A 22,127-nucleotide genomic window follows, 5' to 3' on the forward strand; every position below is an offset into this window, starting at 1 on the left:
ACCCTGTGGACTCACAACTCTAGATCTACAAAGGATTTGTCTGTCCTGCAGTGGCATTTTCTGTAATGTATGGTTCTTGAATGCACCTTTTACGTGGCTTATTCCACAGCCCATCATTCTGACTTAATTATTCTCTGTTTCCTATATTCCCATTGGACAGGGGTGTTATTGCTGTATCATCTAAGTGTTTTGGTTGAATTCCTGTTTGAAAACTCTGCCCTTGTTCAGAGTGTTTGTGAACACTGATTACAGGAGTTACAGTCCAAGGACATGGTACTGGAAAATACTAATTCCGTTGTTTCTCTTCTAGCACTTGATAATGTGTGTAGCTGACCCTAGTTTAACCACTTGAGGGTGATTTGCAGTGCTTGGGTTATTTTGCAGTTTCTGGATGGTGAGTTTGAGCAGTCCTGTAGTAGCTTTAGTATTTCATATGACCGGAGGTGCCTCCAGAGTTTTCAGGGTATTTGGAAGGCTTCTGTTTTCTCCTGAACCATCATCTCAGAGCGCAGCTTTGTCTCAAACAAAATTCACATGCTGTATGCCTGGTGCAGATCTGTTGGTGTGGGGGGCGTGGTCTTGAGTTGTTGGGGTTTTTTGGTAGTTGATTCCCATTTGGGTAAAACGCTTAGTGCTCGCAGTGCCTTGATGTGTGGTATTGATTGTTGCACCTGAAGGTGGCTTGTTCTGCAAAGCGAGTACCCTGAAAGTTGTCTGTTACTGCTATTAGACAGGACAAGACCCAGATATCTGAAAGCCAGCTTGCTTCACTGCAGCTCGCCCAGTAGTGCAGTTGCCTTAGTTTTTCTCCCTAGGCCCTGATATCTGTCATGAGAGTCCTTACCTTCTGTTCCATGTCCTGAATGTGGTGGGATGAGGCAATGCTGAAGACTATTTTTTTCCTCTTCTTAAAGAAATGCAAAGCAAGCAGGGGGATCTGTGACCTCAAAAGCAATTTTCAGTTCATTCAGATAATTTTGTAAATGAGCTGTTCTTCCTAGAGTTCAAAGGAAAAATATTACTCAGCTAAAACTGTCAGAAGAGTAGAAGGTGTGTTACTGTTTTTGGTGTGGTGCTGCAAAGTGGCACCCCGCAGGGGTTATCCTGCTATCTAAACAAATAAAAAATAATCCCCCACAATGCTTATGGTACCATTTAGAGAAAAGGGTTGTTCCATAGTTGCAGCTCCTGCTCACATCATATGGTGGCAGTGCTTTGAATCTGTCTGAACCTTACAGACCTGCACAGGCAAGGAACTGTGGTGCCTGTTGCCCGATTTTTCTGATTTTGAGGCACAAAACATAGGCTTTCTGTATTCTTCCAAAATAACCATCTAAGGTGTCAGAGGTGTCTTTCAGACTAAATACACAAAATCCGATTCTGTTTGTTCTCTAAAACTGTATTCACACCTAGAGGTATCTGGGTTGTACTGTTACTCCTAATAGGAAAAACATTTTTGTCTACTGAGGGAAATGCAGCAACTTTGGTACCTGCCCCGACTGTGTGCCCACATTACTGAAATGGGGAATGCTGATTTGCATGCCAAGACTCCTTTCTCTTTATAATACATTGTTCTGTAGTTATTATCAACAGGTGGAAGGAATTTTGAGAGGTTTAGCTCATCCAAATGGTTGCAGCTTTCTCATCTCCATGTATCCAGCACTGTGGTGGTTCTGTGTGTGTGTTGTGCTTGCTGTTTCCTAATTTCCTGGTTGCTGCTCATTAGGAAATGGCCAACCTCTGCCAAATGAAAAGCCCTCAGATGGACAAGGAATGTTCAGCTCTGAAAAAGAGAGGTTAGAAGTGTGCGATTGCTGAAGCAGTGTATTAGCTGCGGCATATAAATAAAAGGGTAAAGAAAAACAGGAGTGACTCATTCTCCTTTTGTTGTAGCAAAGGTGTTGGTGCTGTTCCAACCTTTCCTTTTTTTATCCTCAAAAGTGGAGGAGCACCTGCTTGCTGCAGTTACCAGGCCAGTTGTGCTGCTGTCCTTGCCTAGGGCCCTGCTGAGTCCTCTCTCTGGGAGAGAGGCCTTTCTTGGGGTAGAATTCAGTAACTCAGCCATTCCTAGGTGTTAAATTGCAGGGATCTCTCATTACTACTTCAGCAGCAGCAGTGGGGATTGAACTCAGGAATGGTTGTCTTAAGTTTAGTAGAAATCTGTCATGGTATAGAGACAGTTTCTTCAAAATGGGACGTGATTTATTGTTCCAGAAATTAGCTAACTTTCAAAGATTTTTTTTTTTTTAAATAAGACAAGTGGATTTTTTTCAACTTCACCTTTCCTCAAGTATGTTTGGCAGATTTCCCATACAAGAAGAATTTGCCATAGTTTACAGCCATGTGCATCTTCCTAGCCTGTCCACTTTTTCCTCCATTGATGGTCTTATCCCTGTTGACTCCAGAAGCTGGTGCCTTGGGCCATTGTATCTCTGTTGTTTTACTTTTCCTGTTTGTTCTGTAACAAACCTTCTCTTCTAACTGAATTATGCATTCAGGTGAGTCACGCTGCACAATCACATGTAGTGTTCGGAGAAGATAATAGATATGTGACCATTTTTCCATAGGAGTCAGACCTTCCAATTAGCAGTTTGAGTTGTGCATGATATCAGACTCAGTACTGCATGAAAAATGTGCAAACCCAGAACACGGTCAAGGTGAAATAAACACTTCCAGCTGGCCAGCACTGAAAGCAGGGATGATTCTCATTTTCACTGCATCTGTCTCATTGTTTAAAAAAAAAATAAATCTGATGCATTGTCAAACCTCTTTTTAATTTATTTCGTGGCTGTTGGTATATGCACACGGATTCTGCTAGCATCTGGAAGTCCTGACAATGCAGAAATGTAGAGGTTTCTCTTGGAGATTTTAGCCCTCGATCTGTTCTCAGTGCCACTGGCCTCCCTCTGAGGTACAATTAGCTCCAGGACTGCTCACTTAAGACATGCCCTGTGTTAGAAAGCCAAACATTACCTTATCTTTCTCTCATGTCTTAGCAGATAGCTAAACAAATGGCTGTCCTTATAGAGCTAAGCCTTGATAAAATTATGCACTAGTATTTGTTTGCACCCAACTAGAATATTGAAGAGTTTCTCAACAGTTTCACCACCCACTAAGGGTATCATGTTCCTCTTCTTTAAGCTCTTTGGGATGGAAACTGCTCTGTGTAACATACAAGGTTATATGTTGTCAGTGCTATGTTATGGGAAGTGTTAGTGTTAATTTGAAGTGTTTCTGTGGGGTGGTGTGCGGAGTTGCTCTAAAGCGTTGTGCACTGAAATGACAGGGCTGAATCCTGAAGGCAGCCCTGTTCCATCTGCGCTTGAGCACCGTTCATCTTGGAGAAAGAAATGAGAGCTCTTTATTGATTCCCCGAGAGATTCAGGGAGATGCCTGAAAATACTACCACAATAAATAATTTTGAGATGTGCTGGAAGGGTGTAGGTAGGTTTGCTTTCTCTGTTATTAGTAGGGTAAATGGAAATGGGCAATTTGTTGTTCAGATTCTCTTTAACAAATGAGGGTGATGAGCCATGAGGCCTTGATTTTTACAGCTCTGAGTACTTACGAAGTGCATCATCCTGGTCCTTGGCAGTTAATAGTTGCATCGCTCAGCTTAAAAGCTTTTTTATTTTTGCTTGAAATACCTGACATTCATCAAGTGACCTGAGGCATTCTCTGAGCCTTAGTCACTTAAAACACCAGGGCCCTTTGACTGCTGCAATGCATCTTCATTGCACGGTTGCATTTGTTAAAACACAGTGTTTTGGAGCCCTGACTGCACGCTGCATCTTCTTCCTCCCTGTTTTGCTGTAAAGTCGGCAAGCAATTGAGGAAAGCTAGCTAATGTCTACAGCTTTGAAGAGCAGAAGCTGACACGCACTGTGCAGCTGATGCCCAGTGACAGCATAGGACTGAATGCAAAGGTTCGGGTGCTGCGTTAAAGAAGCGTGCACTGCATCTCATGTTACTTGCTTTAACGCCGCGTGTGCTAGGGGTGTGCGTGTTTACTGGCAAGTACAGAAATCGATATTCCTTAGACATATGATGTTCGGGGGAAAGGAAAAATGGATCATGGTCTCTTCCCACCGCCGTGACGCCACATCCTGGAGGTACACAGGTAACTACTTCTGGGGCCTGTTGCATGCTTATAGCCAGCAGGGACATAAACATCTCATTGCCTGCCCTGCAGTTGCCCGGCACTTGCAAAGCCTGGCTTTGGTTATAACATATGGGGGAATCAGTTGGGGGATGTTAAAATGGATGAATGTGCTTGGGACAAAAATAACTGTATTAAACATGTTGCAGGATCTCTGGCTCGGGGAGTCAGTAACCATAAGGCAGGAAGAAGGAATGTCTTGGAAACAATGTGTGCCTGGAGGATTTACAGCAATGCACATCCTTCAGGATAAGAACCACCAGGCAGCAGAAAAGTTTGGATTGATCTTGTTAAGCCAAATACTCCATTTTAGATGTCTGAATCTGTGGGGTTATTGCTTGGCTGCTTCCCCCGAGCGATCGGGGCTGGCTGTGTACGCTCCTGCTTACTTTCTGGCTCTGCCATCTTGAGTGTGCCGAGCACAGTGTGCGTTTCCTCAATTTTCTGAAATGGGAACTGTCAGCGTGGCGAAGTCAAACTCTGTTGAACTAAACCTGCCTAGAGCTTATTGCAGCCCTTGGATGTAAAGAGCGTTGCTTAAGCAACCGTGTAATACAAGATCAATTCCACAGCCATCCCCTGGGGACTCCTTTTAGGTAGCTGTTACTTTCCTTGTAGTATTTATCATTTTAAAGATGATCACACATTGTTTATCTTCACCATGGGGAAAACACTGAACAGTGACGAGTTTTATTTGTAGCTTGTAGTATAAATTAGATTGATAGGTTGGGGTTTTTTTTCCACATTTTGAGCTTCACAGCTACTCTCAGTGGACAAGCATCTGAGGCCAAGATAGTACAAAGTCAGTGCCATATATGGAGGAAAACTCACTTCTCCGTGTTTGATATTATTAAAAAATAAGCAATAACATGATGCAAACTTCACATGAGGCTGATGGAGTGGCAATTCCTGCTCAGGACTATGCAGCCTGCAGTGGAGAGAGCTTTACTCCATGCCGGGCTCTGGTGGAAAGGAGTCTCCCAACTCTCTGTAGGTTGTCGGTCTGTAGCAAAACTTCCCTTGGAGCTTGTTGCCCTTGAGGGGGAAGGGGAATGGAAGTTTTGCTAATCATTTGTTGAGTTTGCTGGTTTCTGATAAATATTTACCTTCCCTTGTTGAAAAACACTTCTACCTCATACGAAACAATGGTGTTGGGAGTCAATTGTAGGATGTGTTGCATTATCCTCCAATGCTTTGTAGTGTAGGAACTTCAGTTTGGGGAGATGGATCAAACATACGATATTGGTTTGGTTTTTTTTTTCCTGGGGACACAAACTTAATTCAACTTCTGTTTGCAAAAAAAAATTGTCTAAGGCTTGTAGACAGTGACATAATAAGATGTCGTGCCTGGAAACTGGATTTAGAAGAACACTGAGATGCAGATTTCCATTAATAGGCATTAATTGCCACACTTTATTGGAGGAAAAAGCGTAGGCATTGTTTGGGTCTTGGCTTCAAAGGGGAAAAAAATGTGTGCACACAGGAGAAAAAGTGAAGTGATCGTCGTCTATGCCGTGCTTGGAGTCGAGAGGTGGTTATGTGAAAAATTCAGTGGCAGTTTAGGCTTTTCGGTATGCATTTAAGACCCATCCTCCAAGTTGGGAGATAACCAGTGTTTCAGGTTGTCATTTAGCCTTTGCAGTGCAACATATGAGAGAAATTGGACCATGTGGGGGTTTTTTTTGTTACTGCATAAAATACTTCGGGTGTACAAGTAGGTGTTAATAGAATATGGTATGTGCAACTGTAGAAAAATCCTGGGATTTCAGTGCCGTCATGCAAGGAGCAGATAAGAGCAATTTGGAAGGCTGGGAGCCGGTGCAGGAGGAGGTGTTTGAGGCTTGGGGCTGTCTCCTGTGACTCAGCAGTTCTCCTAAAATGCCATCCCAGCCACTGGGGTACCCCCCTGGATGCAGAGTCCCCATCGGCTCCCCTGCTACCCTGAGCCCTCATCAACATCTCCTTGCCTTCCCTAGGTGCAAAGGATGGGTTTCTTCTTTTTACAAAGAGTTTTTGGAGCTGTTCATTCTCAAAGGAGCCATGAACACAAGTTTTGGTTAGTTGTAATTGTCTTCAGTGGTATTTTCCTTCTGGGCTCACCGGACGCATACCTTTCCGTCCTGTAAGGCAGCCCATGCATGCAGCACTAGTGGGATGCCAGAATGTCTCCCTGTTTCAACTACTCTGCTGTCTCATGCTTTAGTCCTTATCTAGAATATACAGAGGACTTGCCCTCCATAATCGTTATACTAAATGGTATTTTTTTATCTTGGTTAAAAGAGTAGGTATTGCCCAGTGTTTGTAGTGAAATTATCCACACCTACTTGCTACCCCTAATGCCTGAACATCTCTGACTGTTGAAGCTGGGTGCTGGAGTAAGGCTAGCCTGATTTCTACCCCGTCAGCAGAGAGGAGGGGAGCTCCATTGCCCTCATGGCAATATTAAAATGTGCTGAAAACTTAATGTTGCAAACCTGGAATGCAGTGTCAGGGCAGCTTAACTGCTCTGCCTGTCCATGTGAGGCATAATCGAGTTAGGGCACAAGAGGAGAAAAGAAATCTGTTGGTGAGACAACCCTAAAAATTATTCCTAAACGTTTTTCATCAGAGAAATTTATTTGGTTGGATTACAGCTTCTCATGAATGTTGTTTTCGGATATTTGAGCACATTAAATTAAAAAATAAAATGACCATTCACAAATGTGAAATAATGGATGAAAACTCCCAAGTTGGGACATCAGCTTTCCCTTTGAGGTGCCCTCGTGGGCTTTGCTGCTGTGCCCCAAAATACTCTCCATCCTGCAGCCCCCTCTGCAGCTGCGTATCTGGGGATACCGTGAGGAAGAGTTATTGAGTGAACTTCAACTTGAGAATTGTCTGGACAGGGACACTTGGGACAGCTGACACTGCACAGTAAGAGACAAGGTATTAAAAATACATTTAAAACCTAGTGCAGACGCTTGGCTTAATCTAATGTGAATAGAGTGCACGTTTATTCCCATTGAGTTGCTAGATTCACACTCCTGGATAATTTGGAACAGCTTTTCCATGTGTGTGATTCCCGCCCCCCCCAGGAAAACTGTGCTTTAATGACCGCAGTGTCATTAATGGGGCATTTAATGGTGATCTTATGTGCTCTATCTCTTGGGCAGCAGACAGGCTGTTTGGTTGGTCTGGTTGGCTTTTTGGAGTTGTTTTGTTTGAGTCCCGGAGGTCGTGTGTTTCCTCTGGCTCCGAGGGAGTTAACTGTAATCTGCAAGAAGGCTGGCACGGATCGCACACTGTGCACAAACAAGGGTGTTTGTCATGGTGAGTGTCGCACAAAAGGAGCCATGGTTATTGCCACCATGTGACTCACAAAAAGTCGCAGGGAATTGGCGTTTCTCAGAGGTGTGAAGAAAGCTGACTGTAGGGAAACCCCATTCCTGAGCTTCTTGAAGAATTAATGCATGGTGATGTAAAACTTGTAAAAAATAAGTACTTTTTTTCCAAAATTGTAAACTACAATTATTTGTAGTGCAATCAGCATTCCAGATCAGCGTTCAGTGCTTTGGTGTGGGACTATGGGCTGCAATGCATCACTGTCCCACCGGCGTGGTGGAGCCAGGCTGAGCCGCTTCCCAAGAATTCGGTCCATCGTACACATGTGGACTGAGTGGTCGTGGTAGCTTTTCAAATTGATAAATGGTCGCAGGGATTTTGGAGGTCTGGGGGAAATGGTGTTTTGTCCTTGGGCTGAAGATGACACACATAAGCAGGCACCTTCCTGTATGTAGACTCTGCCAACTGATTTTAAGTAACTGAAAGTGGATTTGTTATAAGAAATGGCAGGTGCTGACCAATGCTTAACTGCAGTCTGTATGGTTTATAATAGTTTATGGTTAATAATGGTTTATATTAATCTTAGATTTTTGAGGATTTTCTGTGCAGAGCTTAAGTCTTTGGATTTTGCTTTTCTCAAAAACAAAACTGTATGTTGAACGGCTGTCTGGCATTTGGCAAAGTTCTGTAATTTCTCTGAAGTAACGAAGCTGTCAGGGCAACGTTTTCCATGAAGTTGCTATTTGGGAAAAAAAAAAAATGAGAGCTCTGGAGTATGGTACAAGGTAAGAGAATTTTTGCAGAGGGTACCCCTCTGTGTTTCTTCTAACAGTATGTTATCTGATGATCATCTCGGCAACAGAGCATCAGAACCTTCTGTGTGCTTTTGGTGTGGAATTGCTGCGCTTGTGTATAAGAAAGCTTTCAGCTGTGTGCTGATGTGGTGCATGAATCCATCGGCTGACCCTGTCGGTAACTCAGCTTTTGCATAACAATCTGTCCTCCAAAAATAAATTAGGCGACTGATGCTATCCTCTTTTTTACAAAAGCACAAAAGTTATGGTATGCTTGTAATGATTTACCCCTGGAAACTTAGAATGTAGCCCTAAAGCAGTTGAAAATACCTGCTTATTAATCTAGCAGTAAGAACCTGAGGGAGTATTTATATCCATCTGTGAAGCCACTTTTTAACTAGGACACCTAAGATTTCACTGGGGGAAACCATCTGCCTGGATCACAGTTTATGGCAAATATTTTCCAGTTGTTTGAGCACACAGAATCTGCCCGGTAGTTTTATTTCCCTTCAAACGTGTTCACAGAGACACCGCTCAAAGGCATCCATCCTATTCTTCATTTTCTCTGTTCTGCTTTAGGTATTTTTGGCATGTGTAATGTGGAAGATTTAATGTGAGATCTTTCCAGCATCCTGGGATGCTGAAGTCTGTTATGGTGCCCTGCAAAGGGAATATAAACTAAGTTTGTGAGGATTTGACACTGTGTGACATAAAAGCTAGACATGAGGATGGTTTTTTTGCTATTTAAAATGGGTAGGTTAGGATTATCGCCATTACAGCACAAGGTGTGTGAGGTTTTCCAGACCTCATCAGCCACGTGGTACAGTGCATTCAGGCTGGGTCAGCGCTGACCCTGGGAGTGGGTGCCTGAGTTTGGGTAAAAATTGGTGAAAGTGGGAAGACAATGTGGTACTTTGTCAGGTGTAAGAGGTAGCTGTGAAATTTCTCTACAGGTAATTTGGTAGGTTAAATGCATTTAGTTGATGGAAGAACAAACTACGAGTTGGAGCGTTTTCCTTCCTTTGCACAAACAGTAAAATTATCTATGTGTGTATGTATACGTATATATAACCTGGGTAAAACTGCTGCAAAACTGAACTGTTAAACCTCTCATTACTAATTGATTTGTTTTCCTGTATTCCAGAGCCTAGCCCAGCTAGAGAACCTGTGCAAGCAGCTGTATGAGACCACAGACACTGCGACACGGCTCCAGGCAGAGAAAGCCTTGGTTGAGTTCACCAACAGTCCAGACTGCCTGAGCAAGTGCCAGCTTCTTCTAGAAAGAGGGAGTGTATGTAAAACAATATAATTGTCCAAAATGTATGTTGGTATTTTGGGCATTGATAAGGGAAATAGCCCCAAGGTCCGGTATGCAGTCTTTATATTCCATATCCAGTATGATCTCACGTATCTCAATTTGTGGGCAGCCTGTGCCAAAAAAAGCATTGGCTCTGATGGCTAATTATGCTGCTGCAGGGGTTACTACAAAGGGTTGTCAATTCTAATGTCTTGTGGGCCTCGCTGCATTCTTCACAGACTACCACCCAGACATGTCAAGCTTTAAGTTGAAAACATTATTATGGCAGTGGTATTTCATAGACTGTGGGAACCACTGCCTCCTCTATAGGCTTTGGGGAGAAAATGGTGTGTGCATAGAGGTTCATAGGGGATAAAACCAGCAGTGTTTCTTCTGGAATGTTTCCTTGGAAAATTGCCCCTGCTATAGTGTTGTCTTAATAATCCAGCAGCTCAAAACAGGGAAAATTAGATCATGTGCTTTAGAATTAGTGTTACAGAAAGGATGTAAAATACGTCAGCAGTAAGTCTTGCCTGACTTTTTTAGCGTTCTTTTTAAGTGGCCATTTGGTTTTTACTTTCTATCAGCACAAATAATGTTTAAAATGGCTTTGCCACATGATCTTGGAAGATTTGACTTGTGGCAGAATGTGCATCCAGCTTTCATATCTATCAGATTGGAGCCTTGTTCACAAAAATAGGAAACATTAGACAGCCTGTTTGTTGTAAAGAGTAACTCCTCCAGGAGGAGGAGGAGGTGGTGGTGAAGGGAGGGGGAGAAGAGTGACACTTAACAGGCTTAGCAAACTTACACAAAGCAAATTATTTAACTTTTTAAATTTGAAGTCCAGTGAATTCAAAACAAACTGATTTGAAGCTCTTCTGATGGGAACTAGTAACTGGTTTACCTGAGGACAAATAATTTTTTTTTTTTAAAGGAAAGTTCCTAAAGCCTAGTTTCATTCTCTGTGTGTGATCCATTGCCTCTCTGACTCTTGCCAGAGGGTTTTTTGTTCAGTCTGGGATCTGACTCACTTTGTACCTGACTGTCCTTGGGAATGTTGGAATGAATAGGTTTCCTGCATCTTGGATACTAGGCTTTCTACAGTGCTATATGTTACAGAAATTAGCATGCAAAATGCTTGTCATCTCTCTGGCTGTAATTTATGGAATCGGGTGCAGCCAGGGGTTTTAGGTGGTTGAATGCCATCATTTGTGTCCCTGAATTAGATTACAGTTCAGTAGTCTGTGTACTGTTCTGTAAGAAATAAATTTTAACCTGTATTTAGTAATCAAGTGGAAGTTGTAAGTACTTCTTAATGTGTAGTAACGTACTCCTATGGCTCAGAGGACTAATTGTCTTTTTCAGGCATGGCGTTTAAGGTAACTTCATGCAGTTTGACTATGTTTGCAGTTTTATTCCTGCCTTCAGTGGCAGTTCTGTTGTCTTCCACTCTTTAAAAGCTTTTCCTTTCTTTCTTAAACACTTTCTTCAAGTATTTGGTTTACTTTAGTGTCTATAAAAACATAGCGTAAATGCTATGTAGAGTATTTAGACTTACCAATTAAATTAATGTTTTAAACTTGAATTTCCAGAGAGCAATTACCTTAAAATCCAGCATTGCTGCTTGATCTTCTGAAGTGTGCGGTAAACTTCTGTTTGTGGTTTGTTGTTTGTTTTTTTTTTTTTCTTTACAGTCGTCCTACTCCCAGTTATTGGCAGCTACATGCCTTACAAAACTCGTGTCACGCACAAACAACCCTTTACCATTGGAACAACGAATAGATATTCGTAAGTACAAGACTTAATTTTTTCTAATCAAACTAACGTGAATGCTTGTTGTATGGACTGTCATCCACAGGTGGGAGGTTTTCTGCAAGCTACTGTGCTTTACAGTTTGGGCATCCTAAGGTACAGGATGCCCAAGAGGCAAAGAAATGTTTCTCTTAGCTGGCATTTTCACCTTTATCATTAGCTAACAGAATTCAAGGCTAAATGTACAGAATTTTTCCAGATAGAAGGGAATGACAACTCGGTGGGCTTCTGAATAAACCAGTTGCATTTTATAAATTTCTTTTGGAGTATAAAATATGCATGGTGCTTGCCTCTTCTGAGGATGTGGTTTCAAAACTGAAAATGCTTTATGGGTCTCTGAAATACTGTTTAGAGTATTTCTTAAGGGAACAATCAGTCTGTCACAGTCCTCTTTCCTGGAGGATGGCTGGTACTTCCTTTCCTCCGAGGAACGAGTCTGAATGCCATTCAGTCTGCTTTCTTTTCTACAAGTGATGTGGTAGATGATCATCCCTGAGGAAAGGTCTTGAAATATTTTCAGCTTTTCTTGCTATTTACATGTGCTTACAGAGGATTGGACTTAATCTGATAATACAAAAAAGTTAGGCTTGTGGGGAGGAACTCTCACCTATCTCTAACCACTTCCCAGATCTGTTCCACAGCATTAGTATCTTAAAGGCACAAGTAAAGGGTCAACATTTGTATCTAAACCACTACTGTGCTGATATATTTTTAACAGCTTTTGGAAAGATGCTTTTTCCTATCAGTGTTTCCATCTCAGTTCCATCTGCCAAGTTTTTGTCTACAGATACCCCTCTTCTGTGTGTTTCAGGGAACTATGTGCTCAACTACCTTGCCACTAGGCCAAAGTTGGCAACGTTTGTCACACAAGCACTAATCCAGTTATATGCCAGGATCACAAAGTTGGGCTGGTTTGACTGTCAGAAGGACGAATATGTCTTCAGGAACGTGATCACAGATGTCACAAGGTTTTTACAGGTCAGATTTTTTGTAAGATGAGTACACACCTTGTGGGATTTGAAAGTCCATGCATTTTCAGTTATTGTTTTGCACCTTGGTATCCTCTGTCCAGTCTTTCACCTGTGAATAGTGACTGCCAAGGCTAAGCAGCTGCCAACTGGCAGGACAGGTCAGTTTTTATAATTAAAAGTTTGGTGGGGCAGGGATTTACCTCTGGAAACTGCTACCATTAGTATTCAGTGGTGAGACACATCTTTAGCATTCCAGTTGCACAATTCTTCTTTCAAGCTCTGAAGCTTAAATACACCGTGCCGATTAGTGCAAAATGGTAAACGTGGGCTTATTGTCTATGAGGGAAATATGTGCCATGCTTGACTTGCTTTCATTCACTGCAAAGGTGATATATCCATGGAAGTCAGGTTTGATATTTCGCTAAGTTATCATAGCAAAATGTAGCTTTAAAACTAGTGTGTTATACAAACGTTATTGTTAACAATTTTCTTTAGAAGTCCTGACTGTTGTTTCATAAATGCACATGCTGTCACCACAGTACAGGGTTTCATTTCCAACCCAAAAGACTGTTTAGTAGAAAGGTTGCATTATTATCAACAGCTGTTTCCAAACTGAAACTTCCTCCCAGAGAGATCAGTAAATCCTGTAACACTATGAATACTGATTTATTTGCTCTGAAATTTGTCGCAAAATCAAGAGTTGGAGGAAGACAGTGGAAGAAATCAAAATGACCAGAAGCTCTTCCCAGTGTGGAAGAGGAGATGTAATGTGTACAGGGCTTTTAATTCTGGAGTGGTAGAGTGTGGGCATTCAGAAAACAGGCTAACTACTATTATTTTAGGCATTTACTGGTATCTGCAGTGAAGTAAGATCTAGAAGGTGTTAAGTGATTTAAAGATTATGTTCCTTTCTAGGCTGGTAACTATGTCCCAAATAGTTTGCAGGTGCTCCTAGCTGAAATTATCAGAGCTAGAGTCCTCACTCTCCTGGCTTGTGACATAGGGAATGTGTGCTTTTTAATCAGGAACCTAATTAAATGGTGTGAATATCTACTTGCTGTGTTCAGTTTGAGATGGTCTGTTCCCATTTGCTCAAGTTACCTGTTCTGGCTGTTAAAGTGTACAGGAGGCTGCACTTTTTTAAAGACATGGTTCAGCAAGGTTTTCCAGTAGCTTCTGTTTAGATATTATCATGTAAATATTGAGACTGTCATCAAGAGATGGCTCCAGTAAAGAAGTGGCCAAGGTCCCAAGCCTGTATATGCTTGAATTTCTGTATTGCAGATGAGTTCAGTCTTTGAAGCTGGAGATCAGGGCAATTTGTGCAGAAGGTACAAAGCAAGGTGGAGCTAGGAAAGGGAAGTTACAGAACAGAAACTGGGGCAAAGGAACAATACAGGTTGTTTCTCTTAAAGCATTTGATAAATGGATTACCGTTTCTAGTGAAGAGGTATCTGTAACAGACTTAGTTCACAACTGGCCCCTTGTTGGCAGTCTCAAGTGCAGCCAGAGGCTGAACAGGCTGTGAAGAATGGACTCCCTTCACTGGGAGATAGGCTGTCCTTCTTGGCAGGAGGGTTGTGGGGCGGGTGTGTGGAGAAACTTGGTCAGCTGCTACTCATGTTGTTTAAGGTCTATAGTTTAAAAGGGCGGGGGGGGGGGGGATGTTTATTTCCCAGAGTTTTCATCTGGTGACTTTAATACTCATCCTAGTATTGAAGAAATTTCTGCACATTTTACCACAGCCTCTGTTAGAATTAAACAAACTGATTAAAAAAAAAAAAATTCTAAATACATCTTTTCAGAGTTAGGGCATAACACAAAGATGTTGATTAAACTATTAAATAAAAGGTGCCTACTTTTATTAGCTCATGTTACTGAACTCTTTAGAACCCTTTGCATTGCTAACAACAAGTACTTTAAAAACACGTTTTAAATTCTCTGCTTGGTATTGCTCATGGGCTTTTTTGCTATATACAATACTACAAAGATAGTGCATTTCCAGGCAAACATGTCAGAAGTCTTCCAAGCAGAAAGGTCTTTGGATGATGGTGAAGCTTACTGAAAGCATCCTGGCACTGCTAACTGTGTTCCTTGTCCCGCTTTCCTTCCTCAGGATAGTGTAGAGCACTGCATCATAGGAGTGACAATCCTGTCCCAACTAACTAATGAAATTAATCAAGTAAGTGCTACAGCCTTCCTCAGTGAAGTAAGTGTCCAATTTTCTCATTCATATTGTTGTGTCCTGCTGTGTGTCTGTGCATTGTTTGGGGGTTTTTGTTTGGGTTTTTTTTGGTGGGGAGGGGATGTTGTGTGGTTGGTGTTTTGGTTTTTTGTTTGGCTTTGGTTTTTTTTTTTTTTTAATTATTATTTTTTATGCAGTCACTTACTGTCGTGGTAAGATGCTGAAACCTCCTGTCCTGAGGAATTGTTTTGTTTCACTGGCATCTTTCATCTTCTCCCATATTTGGATGTAATCTTTTGAGATGAAAAAGGAAGGTACAGTGCTAAGCAACTAGCCAAGCCTACCTAGTGAGGACAAAGCCCCAAGCGTGAGGACATCCCTAGCACCTTCTGTTGTTGGTCCCTGTGTATTGTTTCAGCTTACAGCATTCTTGTGCCAAGAAGTGAATGGAGCGTGCCCTCCTCCGTATTGACCAGGGAGATGAAACAAAGAGGATTTGTCAAATTGTGCAGATTTTTAAGGCGTCCTTTTCGTTCACTATTAAATTTCATAGTGTTCTCAGCAGGTAGTTGTCAAATTCTGCTGGTTCATTGGGGCTGAGTGCTCAGTCCCTTGCACAGCCCTGGCGCTGGGTGACTGGCTGAAGACCGACCGGGCACGCCAAGTCTGTGGTGCTCTGGTATGGCACCCAGTCATGCCAGCTGCAGCAAGTCTTTCCAGGTTAGTTAGTTCAGTGGTTTGTAGAGCCCTCTAATGTTATGCCACATCTCAGTATTTATGTTGAAAGCTGGAACAAGTGGCTTTACATGGTGCTATCAAAGCTGACATCGTTTTCCTAATCAGTCAGGTAGACTTTGCTGTAGCACCATTGATGGCTACCACAGCCCTAAGACAGCGTGAGGGTTGCCATGTGTATAAATGTCTCTAATTTTGCAGAGAGTACCAGTAACTAAGTATTTGATTTTTAATATCTTACTAAGGAAACTAACCTTTCATTTTGCTGGTATATTGAGTAATCCAGGCATTGGAATGGATAGGTCCTTGAGTGGGATTTGAAGGATGATTACAAATTGTTTTCAGAACTAGAAATGGAGGAGAAGATTTTGTCCTGGCCAGGGCAAAGCACCAGTTTCTTCTGCTGGACTTGATGAAGTTCAGCTCCTCTGACCTTTCCGAGCCCTGTGCTGTAATCTGAATGGCTTCTGCATCCATTTCAGACCCCAAATTCACTTTCATTTTTCAAGCCTGGCCTGATCAGTAAATCCTAACCCATAGATCTCCTCCTAACTCTTAAGCCATGTCTTGTTACCATTATGATTTACTTGCCCACACTTTTGTACAATCCTTGCTCCATCTCCGCAGAGGTCTGATCCTTCGCTTCCTCGCATCAAGGGTGAAAGCAAGTCTGTTTAACTCTATAAATTAGTACCTCAGCATCTTTGTACAGGGCTACAGCTTCTGCTTGCAGGAGAATGGTCTGCACAGAAACTGTCACCTATCCCAGTTCCAGAATCTCTACAGGTTGATACTAAAATAAGCAATGAAGTTAAGGACTGATCAAAAATCTCTTCCTGGTATCTTGGATATTAAATCTGCCACAGTTTACTACTCATTCCTAAATGTGCTTTGTGCCAGCAATTGCACAGGGCTGGATTCAGTGACTCATCTTGGAAAGTCTAAAACTGCCATTACTTGCAAAATAATAAATCTGCCAACATGCCCACTCATCAGAGTGGGGTCATGTATGCGTACATAGCAAAAAAACACCCAAAAACCCCTTCTGGAGCTTCTTTCAGGCTTTTTTTGATAGCTATTTAAACTTCGAACTACATTGCATGAGAGCCACATTTTCTAGAGCTCTGTTTACTAAAACTTCTGTTCCAAAAGCTCACAGTACAAATAAAATAGAGTGCTATTAACTGTTTTGAAGTATCAGTTTTCATCCTTTAAGTACTGCACAGACTTGCCCAGAGGTACTGTGTGTCCACTCTATTGTAGAAGTTCACTGATTTAAGCCTCATGATCTTGTGGTGAAGAAAAAGGAAATGCTCATTTGCCACAAGACCAGAAATACATGAGATTTGTAATAACCATGGAGAAAGTAAATAATGCTTATTTTCTTAAAGACCCTGAAATCTAATAGCACGAGCTGAGGAATGATAATTCAGTCATTAGAGCACCTGACAAATTTAGGTCCAGTTCTGATCTGCCGCCAGCTACTGGGTGATGGAGGGCTTCTCTTTCTCACCTATAATACAAGAGACAAGAGTGTTTGCATCCTCCATGGGGTCGTTGTGAAGGTTACTATGTTAAAGTGAGGTCTGCAGTGGTTAGAGCTGTACTGGTTCCTGCAATACTGGACGAGATGTGTGCATATTTAAGTTAACAGAGGTATAGTAACAAAAGCATAAAGAAAACGGAGATTCATGTTACATGCATCTGCACTGCGGTGCAAGAAGGCTCCATCCCAGATGCATGACGGTAACTGACTGCCCATCAGATAACTCATCCTGGGCAAGTGGAGTTTTGCCAGCCTGTGTTCAAATAAATGGCAAAGATGTCAAGTATCGCTTCACTTTTCTCCTCTTCCTGGAAAATAGTCTATGAAGTGACATGAGTTGTGCTGCTGTTCGCCTGTGCTGGCCCATGCTGGAATGCATTGGTTGAATCAGTTGGAGACTTTGTTATCCAGTATAAAGCAATATGTGTGTATTTGCCTCTTAGATCACGTCAGCTTTTTATTCTGATACGATGAGAGGTCCAGAACTGGAGTTTATAATAGGTACAGCAAAGTCCAAACTGGCTGTCACTGGTTAACTGTCCTTCTAGTTTTCTTCTCATCTGTGCAGGTTCAGGAGGGGAATTATAATTGCTAGTAGTTGACCATGTGTCTGCCCAGCGGCTTCAGGTAGGATTTAACTCTTAGGAGTTCGGAGCACTTAAGAAAGCGGTGTTCAAGTTTCTAAAATGACTTAACTGCTGTTGAAAATACTGCTGTTGATTCTGCTTTGGAAGAGATTTAAATTAACCTGAGAGTAAACCCAACCCTCCTTTCTGGCAGGGCTACAGTGAAACTGCGTCGTAAGTATTGTAGGTGTAAAGTCCTGTCATCCATCAGCCAGCAATACTATTTTATCTGTGGAAGAACCACTGTTCTGCAGTAGCAGCACATACACAGTGGCAGTGCATCCCCCTGGTTTAGCCAGCTGGTGTGACATCGCTCTGGGGAGGGAAACCTTGATGTCCCAGTGCTTAACAGGGTTCCTATGGGTTCTGCTGGTCTTGTTCCACCTCTGCCTATCAGTTCTAAGCGCTGGTTTTCTCTCTGCTCAGGCGGATACTACTCATCCACTGACGAAGCACAGGAAAATAGCCTCTTCCTTCCGAGATTCATCCTTATTTGATATTTTCACACTGTCATGCAATTTACTGAAACAGGTAAGGAGACAGTCATTTGTCATCTCTCTTGGGGTCTGTATGTTGAGGCAACAGACTTTGGGCTGAAGTTCCGTCTGATGTAACTCTCCTGGAACAAGCGCTCTTGTTCTAAAAGCTATGTTCTGGACTTGTTTTTCAGCAAAGCTTTGACTTAGGTTTGTATTAACAAAACAAAAAATGAACACGACACAAATACAGAAATAAAACTCTTTTCAACAATTTTGATTGAACATACGTGCCTGGCTTGGGTTAAACTTTCCTGTCTTAAAGCATCAGGAAAGAGATGATATGTTTGTTTTACATTTTAAATATCTTTGATTTACAGTACTGGCAGAGAGGTTTCCTGTAAAATAAGTCTTTGTCTCTCTTTCTGTTTTTTTTTCCCTCAGTTTAAAACCCACATGGTGAGAGAAAAAATGCTAGTGAAGATAGATTTAGTAGATTGAGACTAAAGATTGTCCTTGATGTTTTAACTCATGATGAATATTAGACTGTCTTATGTTCCACAGGTTTTTACTTTGTGCTAATTATCACACATGAGTTAACTTGCTTAAAAATACTTAACCTTGGGACAAGGTAGCAATGCTCTGCTAGTAGGGTTGGGTTTTACCCCCAAAAAAGCAGTTTTTCTTTCAGCTGAAGTAGCACATGTGTATTTTTTGTAAGCAGGTAGATTATCTGAAGAAAATTCTTGATTCTGCGTCATGATTCTTTTCTAAAAAGCTAATCTGGAGTTCTAATGGTGCCTTCAAAAATAGCCCCATGTTAGAGAGTCTATCCAAATAAACTGAGTGGCAGTAGCACAGATCTGATTAGTTTAACTTTTATCCTTCTAGCTGAGTGAAGTGTCAAAGTTGACAAATAGCACAAAGAGTGAAAAGGAAATTTTATTTTAAAGATATTTCAAAATGAGCAGCTCTGGTTCTGTCACTAATAAAGGTGGGTACGTGGTTGTAATTTGATCTTTTTTCTCCTTGTGGTTTCTAAAGGAAGCAAGGCTTGTACAATTATGCTAGTGATCCTTTCCCATGCACCCATCCTCCTGAACCATAACAGCTCTGGTAACTTTTGAATTCATTGGCTTATTTCAGGTGCATTTGATGGTCAATTAGAGGTCTCAGAAATAAAAGGATTGCTCTAGTTTTGTGAAAAGAAGCACCTGGGGAGGTACAGGCAGGACAGGGTCCTTTATATCTGCCCAGACTTGGAGAAAATTCAGCAAGTGCTGGTACTCAGCCATGAGGCATAAACCAGACCTTGTTAACCTGGTGTCCCCTGAACTGCACTGTTGTCCTGTACGTGTAGCTCTGGCTGAGCTATTGCCCACACAACTGTTGCTGCATGACCATAGGGACTTAAAGACTAGAAAGACATGGCTTGTCTCAGGAGGAAGCCCCTTAGTTTTCCACCTTAACTCTTAATCATCTTGCTTTTGTTTCTTGCGATGCTGTGGTTTAAGACAAGTTGGAATGTTCTCTGTTGTCTCATGCAACATCCTTGTTTTCCTGTGATTAAACACCTGCTACACAATTTATGTCTTTTTTTTTTGTCTAATAGTAGCTGTCTCAAGCTTCTGTATATAAAGCAGAAGTTTCTAAGGTGATCCTTTCTATTGGGGAGGATTGGGCTGCAAGAAACTAAGGATCATGTCTGTATCTATCTTCGTAACACAGGGAGCATTTAGGCAGCCCCAGAAGATTAAGTCTTTGTGATAGAGTGGAGAGACCGAGGAAGACATTCCAGCGACCACTGGCAGTGTCGGCACAGTGCAGTGTGTTATTTGCAATAGACGTAAGCTGGAAGAAGTTAGTTTTGGTTAAAGTACAGAGTGATAATACAAAGGATAGAGGGGCTGGCCTGTCCCTGGAGTACAGACCTGAGTGCTACATTTAAACTGCAGTGAAAGGACCTAGCATTTTGTGTCCATCGAGTTCTTTGTGTTACTTGAGTGTCCATGTTTTCCCTGCCCATAGCAGAGTGTTGTAACCGGAGCAGAGCTTATACAGATCATCTGTGCAACAAAAGTGAATGCGCTCATTTCCATATGAGGATTAGGTGGAGCAACAGGATTCCCTGCTGCTAGGTGCTTGTCAGGCAGAAAATGTGTTCTTGTGTTTAACCTTAATAAGAACTTCCTTATCTCCTAAATCTCACAGTTTAATTGCAGGCTGGCAAGCCTGGCTGCTTTTCTCCTGTGCAGTACAAGCCGAGTGAAAAAGAAAGCACTGTCTGTTTATCCATCTTGTGTAAAGACTAAGCATGTAAATACACATGCTGTCTGTAAAAGTATGCGATAGCTGGGGTTGGTGCTTGTGGCATATGATCCTTATGATTGCCACATCCTGTTTAAAGTCGAATACCTGCCTCAAACTCAGCTGTCACCTTGATTTTTTTTTTCTTTTCTTTTTACTTTTTTTAATCTGATGTATTTTATAGGCTTCTGGGAAGAACCTGAATCTAAATGATGAAAGCCAGCATGGTCTGCTCATGCAGCTGCTTAAGCTCACACATAATTGCCTGAACTTTGATTTCATTGGCACATCAACAGACGAGTCCTCAGATGATCTTTGCACTGTGCAGATCCCAACCAGTTGGAGATCAGGTAATCTTGCTGGAGGAAGAGGGCTAATCTACAGCATACCAGCTGAAAGCATGGGTGTCTTGCTAAAGCCCTCTCTATACTTAACAAATAAACTTTTGCATACAATGCCAGATGTAGAATCCAGCCTTTTCTTAGTGTGATTACAAACGCAGTTCAGTTCGGGTTGGCCATCTTGAGCTATAAAAACACTCCTCTACACTTCCAGTCTTACACCTGCCAATTCAAGAAACAGTAAGCTTTTTTTTAAAATGTAAATAACAAATAAGTCAGTACCTGTTCTCAATATCCTTGCTGTTCTCACCAGTCATTTTGCAGTTTCACAGATTGTGTTTTTTAAATATTTTCCTGTAATTTTGTCTTAGTACCAAGTACCAGTGGTTTTACTTTATTTCTAGGAAGGGCAATTGTGTAAAAATGTAAAATCCTTTGGAAATTTTCTTAAAGCATGGTACTTTGTGTGACAGGTACACATGCCATTGTTGATAAGATAAGCATTAGACCTATGGAAAGCAGTAAATGGAGGTGTTCTCAGTAAAATGCTCTGTTCTGTTTCAGCATTCTTGGATTCTTCGACCCTTCAGTTGTTTTTTGATCTTTATCATTCCATCCCTCCTTCGTTTTCTCCCCTGGTAAGTTAAGTGTTTATTTTCCTTACAGACTCCACTACCAGAAAGTGTTTGTAGGACTCATCTGGGAGACTTACTGTTGGTTAAAATGCCATAGGCTGACTTCAGACCTTTACTTTGAAGGCATTGCCTTGTGCTACAGTGACAACAGGGAGGCTGGTCCGGTGCTGCTGCTGCTAATAGTTTTGATGCATCTGCAGGCTTTGGATTTGACCTAAGAGCAGCTTGTTTTGCTGGAAGTCCAACCTACTTCTTTGTCCTTGTGTAGCCTAGAGTCTGCCTGCTCACTCTGCCAGTAAGCCCTTTTTGAGGGATGTAGCTTATGTTATTTCCACCGTGCTGCTAAGTTGATCCTAAAACCATTCTGCGAGTAGGTAGCAAGTCTGGGAGCACAACCGAAAAATGTAGTTTCTCCTTCCGCACTTTAAAACTAGGCCGTGTCCCAGTTGGATGAAATGGCCAATAGCACAACTGAACTAAAAGTTGGATTATTTCCTCTTGAAAAAATTGCCTGCCAGGCATTTATCTATTGGATAAATATTTTTCATAATTAATGCTACAATGAAAACATGCCCTTTGGCTAGGGAGAGAAGGGTCCTTCAGAAGTATTTTTTCCGCTGAGACTCTCAGTACTGTTCATTATGTTGAAGGGTTACTCGCTAATTCTGAATTTAAAGCCTCAAATGTTCATAAGAGATTTTAAGTGTGAGACTTTTTTTTTTTTTTGTTACTGAATAGAAATCTGAAGCAATTATGCCTCTAATTGTCCTGCCTCTTTGATCAGGAAATGTAAGAACCAGCAAGAATGAGAGGCTTAGCAGTTGAGCAGGTAGTCCTTACACTGGTCAGAGGGAGTGGGGCTTTGCCTCCGGATAAGGATTGCAGGGTGGTAGTCATAACTGACTGCCGCTGCTCTTCA

General features: G+C 41.8%; 1 protein-coding gene across 3 annotated transcripts in view; it reads left to right on the forward strand.

The window, feature by feature from the left end:
- XPO7 (exportin 7) overlaps window positions 1-22,127 on the forward strand; it is a 49,994-nt gene that overhangs the window by 8,053 nt on the left and 19,814 nt on the right. For 2 of the 3 annotated variants that reach the window (XM_069800963.1, XM_069800964.1), the window contains exons 2-8: window positions 9,419-9,565; window positions 11,269-11,362; window positions 12,198-12,364; window positions 14,474-14,566; window positions 17,876-17,980; window positions 20,417-20,582; window positions 21,138-21,211. In XM_069800963.1, coding sequence (XP_069657064.1) covers window positions 9,419-9,565; window positions 11,269-11,362; window positions 12,198-12,364; window positions 14,474-14,566; window positions 17,876-17,980; window positions 20,417-20,582; window positions 21,138-21,211 — 846 coding nt within the window. The remainder of the gene's footprint in view (window positions 1-9,418; window positions 9,566-11,268; window positions 11,363-12,197; window positions 12,365-14,473; window positions 14,567-17,875; window positions 17,981-20,416; window positions 20,583-21,137; window positions 21,212-22,127) is intronic. The other variant, XM_069800965.1, reaches the window with a different exon arrangement.

The sequence above is a fragment of the Haliaeetus albicilla genome, chromosome 13, assembly GCF_947461875.1.
Source record: "Haliaeetus albicilla chromosome 13, bHalAlb1.1, whole genome shotgun sequence".
In the NCBI taxonomy this organism is placed as follows: domain Eukaryota; kingdom Metazoa; phylum Chordata; class Aves; order Accipitriformes; family Accipitridae; genus Haliaeetus; species Haliaeetus albicilla.